The following is a 5796-nucleotide window of genomic DNA, read 5'->3' on the forward strand; positions in this document are numbered from 1 at the left end:
AGAGAGAGAGAGAGAGAGAGAGAGAGAGGTGTTTCATTGTAATCATGGAAAAATGTGGCATTCAGTTTACTTTTTTAAATCTGAAAATTGGGTATTCTTTTATCAGAGAAAACCAGGATCCCTGCTTATTAGTCTCTTCCACAGAGAGTGGCTCCCACTGCCACATACAAACTCCCACAATGAACAAAACAACTGGTTGCATTCTTGCAAAATGTAAGGAAAGGACTGAGACCTACTCTTCTTAACTGAAATGATTACTTGTACTAACAGTTCATACAAGAAAATTCAAATAAGCAACACAGTAACAGAAGCTGGTATAAAAAGTAAAGTTAGACAGGCCAATGGAAGAAATAATGATAAATTGTTAATCATGAGTTTCATAGAACCACAGAATCACAGATTTGGAAGAAACCTCAAGGGTTGTCTAGTTTAACCTCTTAGCACAAATGTGAGGTTTACTGTATCTATTTCATTCCAGACAAATGTTTAATTAGTCTCTTCTTGAAAACTTCCAATGAAGGAAATTCCATAACATGTCTGAGCACATTTTCCCACTAGCCTACTGTTCAGCTAGGCAAGTACAAGAGGGAAATCAATCAAATTTTGGTGGTCCAAGGACATCGATATTAAATGCAGGGATCAACATCAGACAAGTCCAGCTGAACAATACCAAAAAAGAGTTAGAAAAGTTTACCTTGACGTGTAAGATCTTTGGCACATGACAATGTAACTAAAGTCAGCTTGAGGACAGAACTCCAAACCTGACATGGCAAATTCCCCTGCAAAATCGATCCATGGCACCATCACATCAAAGGCAGATAAATCTCACTGATCATAATAGAGCTGCATCTACTTAGACTAATTGGTTTTTGTCATCTGGTCTTCAATTTCTCCGACAGTTTCCTATACACTTAAGCTATCATGAACTATGCAGCTAAGTTTAAGAATGGGCTCAAAGATTTTCTTTTTCCCATTGTGTACACTCGTTTCTCCAAGATGTTGTGGACTTAGTAAAGCCAGTTTTAAAAATTAACTTTTGCATAGCAGAGTGATCACTACAGTACTTACTTCCAGTAAGAGGTTCTGCACATATTGCTGATGCATCACTTTCTGTTGCCCCTTCCTTCTCGTCTGTGGTTTCTGTTAGCCTTAGTGAAATGCTCAGGTTCTCCTGTTGTAATTGCTCTCCATTTTCCCCTGCAGAATTTAAGCTCAAGTGCTCAGTAACCTGTCCTTCACCCTCCTGACTGTCACTTGACTCTGCACATTGGTCAATGTTTCCCTCATTTGGTGTTGGAGTCTTACATCCATTAATACCATCTGTTTTCTCATTATCCAATGAAGCATGATCCTCAGGATAGCCCGATGCATTTTTTACATTTCTCACTTGTACAGAGTTGTTACCAGTGGGCATCACAGTGTTCTTCTGGGAATGGTACTGAGGTATAACTCCAACAAACTTCAAGCCTAGACTTGCTGCATCATGAATCTACAAATCACAGGAGATTAAAAGGTTTTAATTTGAAAATTATCTTATACCAAAATAAATGTTTTGAAAATAACACGTCAAAGAGTCTAGCATGCCATTTTACTGCTTTATCTGCTACTCTAGGAAGCTGTCGTAATCATCTTTACGTAAAAAAGTTAAATTCTAGAGAAGTAAAATTATGCAAGTTATTTATGTAGTCTGTAAAACATAAAAATAGAAAGAAGAAAAAGAAGGCTCGGTTATATGCATTGGCTTTCTTCCAGGAAATGAAATACCTGTTTGAAAGCCTTCCTTAATGTCAGATTAACATATTTAGAATTACCCAAATCAAGTTTTGGTATCAGCGTAATGAAATTTGGGGTTAACATTGGTGGGGTATTCCCTGGGTATGCAGGGGAAAGTTCATAATTTTTCTGTATACATTAATACCACAATTCTTTCTTTGTTCCTTATTTTAAATTTAAAAACAAATGACAAACTTTCACATGATGAGGTTAAAAAAACCAAAGGATGTTCAGTACCATTTAGTATCTGAACTAGAGGCAATAGGAGCAACGACTGTATGGATGAACAAGAAAGTATGATATGCCATGAAAAGAAAAGAGTATTAATAATGCCTTAATTTTCAGTAAGCAGAATAATGAAAAAATATTGTCATTATTTGGACCATCTTATTTCCATTTAAGAGCAACAAAATGCATAAGCCAAGTAGAAAGCAGCATACAGAAGATTCATAACAGATCAGAGAGTGGCTGGTGGATGTCTTGCAGTTACACAGGTTTGACCTTACTGACTAAACTTCTATTAAATTGTATGGGTTGTACCAATGTAGTAGGAGAATTTGATGCACAAGCTGCACTTTTAACTATCACAGAGATGAGGCATATACACATGCAGGTTCATAAAGCATCCCCACAGTGAGAGGGAAAAAGTAGTGGGTTTCAAATATAGCTGTGCATCACACGTGTATTCTTTTAATTTTTTTGATTTTACCAAAACTCCAAACTACAAAAATACACGGTCTCAGAATAAAGAAGTTCTTTCACCTGATATGACTGCCATGTAACTCTTCATAATTAGAACATCCTAATTATTCCCTGCAGTATTGTTTAAAACATACATAAATAAAAGCAGTACAGGCCCTTTGGAAAGAAGAAAAGGATGGATCCTCAGGGAAACCCTCACATGATTTCCAACACACAGTGGTGGGAGATGCACAAAGAAAGAAGTTTGCAGTGTGAACAATAGGCAGTCAATTTAAAAAAAAAAAAAAAGAGGAAGTTTATTTCTGCATTTGCCCTCTCTCAACCCCCCCAACAATTTTTTTTATGAATCATCTGCTTCCTGGTAATCACATTACCATGCTTAACATATATACTACCTACAGATTAAATCTGATCAACAAAAATAACTTCCTCTTTCAAATCATTGTTATTTTTTCCATGTTTAATGAACTATTAAAGACTGCAATAGCAGGAACTGAAGCACGATTGCCCAGGAAACAAAGCACCAGTCAGCAGGACATACATGCAGGTGTTTAGCCCGAGACACATGAGCTGCCAACTGCAGCTAAACTCATTGCTGAGGCAGGATAACAACTGCATTGCAATCTCCTTTGAATTAGCACTGAAGTAAAAATGCTATTTACAATGCCCTAATCTAACAGAAGAAAACATGACAGAATTACAGGTTTCCATAAATAAATAGTAGTATTTTATTTGTATTAGACTAGAAGAAAGTCAGTATGTGAGCAGCTTCCTCAGCTTGGTTCAAATTAATACAGATGACACGACAATATGTCTAATGTGTCTGCCTCCCTATTGCAATTTTACAAATACTTTTAATACACTCATTATTAGCTAAGGTTACAAATTCTGTTCATCTTCCAGTGCTAATGTAAATTGCATTTGTATAGTAAGATGCCAGCTCAGCTAATTATAGCAATGTAACTAGTAGTCAACTGCCTGGGTCTCTGTACTGTACAGGTGAAATAATTTAATGTTCTTGGAACACTGGTTGTCAACCCATACCAGGCTAATATGCATCATACCTTGAACACAGTGGTTTCCACAAGTACTGCAGCATTGTGTTAATATCTGAGCACACCCAAGAATGTGTTCATTTTTAAAAAGAGCTGTTTCTGAAAACCAGCTCTGGCTAATCCTCATCACCCTAACAGTGCAAGAAATCCTCACTCATGTCATACAAACTGAAAATAAAAATATTTTTATGGAATTTATTTCAAAAGTCCCTTACAAATAAGTTCATAGGCAATAAAGCAATAAATAGAACATAACACCCATTTCCAATCCCATTACATTTGTTCCCAATGAAATCAGTGGGGTAATCATATTGGCTAGGGACTGACATTCAAAAAACTTGAGCCTGAATTGATTCAACCTTTGCAGGTTAGTCTAACCTGGCTCGGCTGAATCAGTTTGTAACTGCACAGACATCCCAGACATGCAGGCACATGCCTGCAGTAGCTCAGACTAGACGCTGGGGGGGCGCTAGAGCAGCCCGTCCCTTCCTTTCCCTTCCCTTCCACAGTACTGAGCTGAAGGGACAGGGTTTGGCCAGGCCTGGGCAGGATGCTCTGACCAGCCCAGCAGGGAATAGATAACAGTGTTGATCACCCTAACTTAGTGTTTATTACCCCATTAAGAAAACAACAGAGGGACATTACTAGCTACCCGTTGATTCTACCTGTTAATCCAGCACGGACAGTAGCCAGCACGTGGTCTGCTAGCTAATACACAGACACCTCTCAGCAAGGCAGAGTGGAGGGGGGAATTCCTGCTTAGCAGGGAGCGGTGAGGGTGAGTGGGGGAGCAGCCCGCAGTCTCTGCTGGAGTTGCAGCCAGGGAGCAGAGGAGAGGGGCCAGCACTGCTGTGGAGCAGAGAGCCCCTCCCAGCCCAGAGAGCATGCTGGCTCAGTCTAGAAGCCGGGGGGTGCTAGAGCAGCCCTTGCTTCCCTTTGAGTGCTGAGCTGAGGGTGGGCGTGGCCAAGCCCCAGCAGGTCGCTCTGATTAGGGAGGTGTCTTCCCCCCTCCTTTTCTGACCAGCCCATCAGGGAATTGATAACATGGTGTTTATCACCCCTAACTCAGTGGTTATCACCCGATTAAGAAAACAAAAGAGGGATGTTACCCTCTGCCTTTGTCTCATCTACCAAACCAGTGACCGTAGCTAGCATGTGGTCCACTATCTAATGCTGAGAGGTGTCTGTGTAAGGCAGAGCAATCCCTGTTTAGAAGGGAGTGGAGAGAGGAGGAGCAGAGGGAAGCCAAGCAGATGCCTGAAGTCTCTGCCGAGCTCCTGCCAGTGAGCAGAGGGGAGGGACCAGTTCTGCTGTGGAGCAGAGAGCCCCACCCAGGCCAGAGAACATGCTGGGATGCTGGTGGAGTCTGGTTTATCTTAAACCAGCAAGGGGTCTGGGACAGACATGGCATAAACTGGTTTGACCCAAATCAGTTAAATCTGATACTACATTCAACCAGGTTTATCTCAAACCGGTTTCAGCCATTTTCAAACTGGTTTATGTGCACTGAACATCTGTTCTGTTACAGGTTTAAACCAGTTTCTGATCACTTAAACTGGGTTATCGCTAATGACTGTCCTTAGCCATCGTTACATTTCAATGAGCTAGTGGAATTAGGTTACACTAGCAGCTAAAGAAAAAGTATAGCCCAGTCAGGTGATGCATCAACAGATGTAACAATTGTTCTCTCTCTTAACACCACTCCAAAAACACATGAAAGATTTGAACCAAATAATTAACTTTTAGCATTTTATAGTTTCAATCTACAGCATTGTTAGTTTGGTTTTAGGAATCCTATCTAGAACACTAAGAAATGTATAGTTTCTTCTCTAGAAGCCCAAAATGTATGAATTAACTTGAGTCAGTGGCATGGTATCTTACAGCCTCTGTATTGTGTTTGCCCTTATGAATTCACTAGCAAAGTGCCTGTCAAGAATGACAGGGGGTAAAAAGGGGGGGGGGAGAAGCTTGCTAACCCTAACTCTCCCCCATGTTGTTGCCGTCTCCCAGGAGTAGGTGGGGGGAACTTGCCCCATAACATTCACTAATCCTGCACTTATGCTAAAATGCTGTTTTGCCATCCCCTCCATCCCCCTCTGCCAGCACTCTGCACCACCACTGACACCAAGGAGCACAGCTGGGAGGGGTGGAGGGGGTGAGGCCAGCAGCATTGACCTCACCCCCCTGCTCCATCTCTTTCATTCCCGCTGTCATGGCAGCACTCCGCCATGCTGTTGCTGGCACCTCCTGTCCATAATGCTTTAGG

The 5796-nt window shown here is 41.0% G+C and overlaps 1 protein-coding gene across 4 annotated transcripts in view; it reads right to left on the reverse strand.

Moving 5' to 3' along the window:
* Positions 1–5796, reverse strand: part of RFTN1 (raftlin, lipid raft linker 1) — a 197716-nt gene that overhangs the window by 60740 nt on the left and 131180 nt on the right. For all 4 annotated transcript variants that reach the window (XM_019508672.1, XM_019508673.1, XM_019508670.1 and 1 more), the window contains exon 5: positions 1069–1489. In XM_019508672.1, coding sequence (XP_019364217.1) covers positions 1069–1489 — 421 coding nt within the window. The remainder of the gene's footprint in view (positions 1–1068; positions 1490–5796) is intronic.

This window comes from Gavialis gangeticus, unplaced genomic scaffold (assembly GCF_001723915.1).
Source record: "Gavialis gangeticus isolate Ggan-Ray unplaced genomic scaffold, GavGan_comp1, whole genome shotgun sequence".
Taxonomy (NCBI): domain Eukaryota; kingdom Metazoa; phylum Chordata; order Crocodylia; family Gavialidae; genus Gavialis; species Gavialis gangeticus.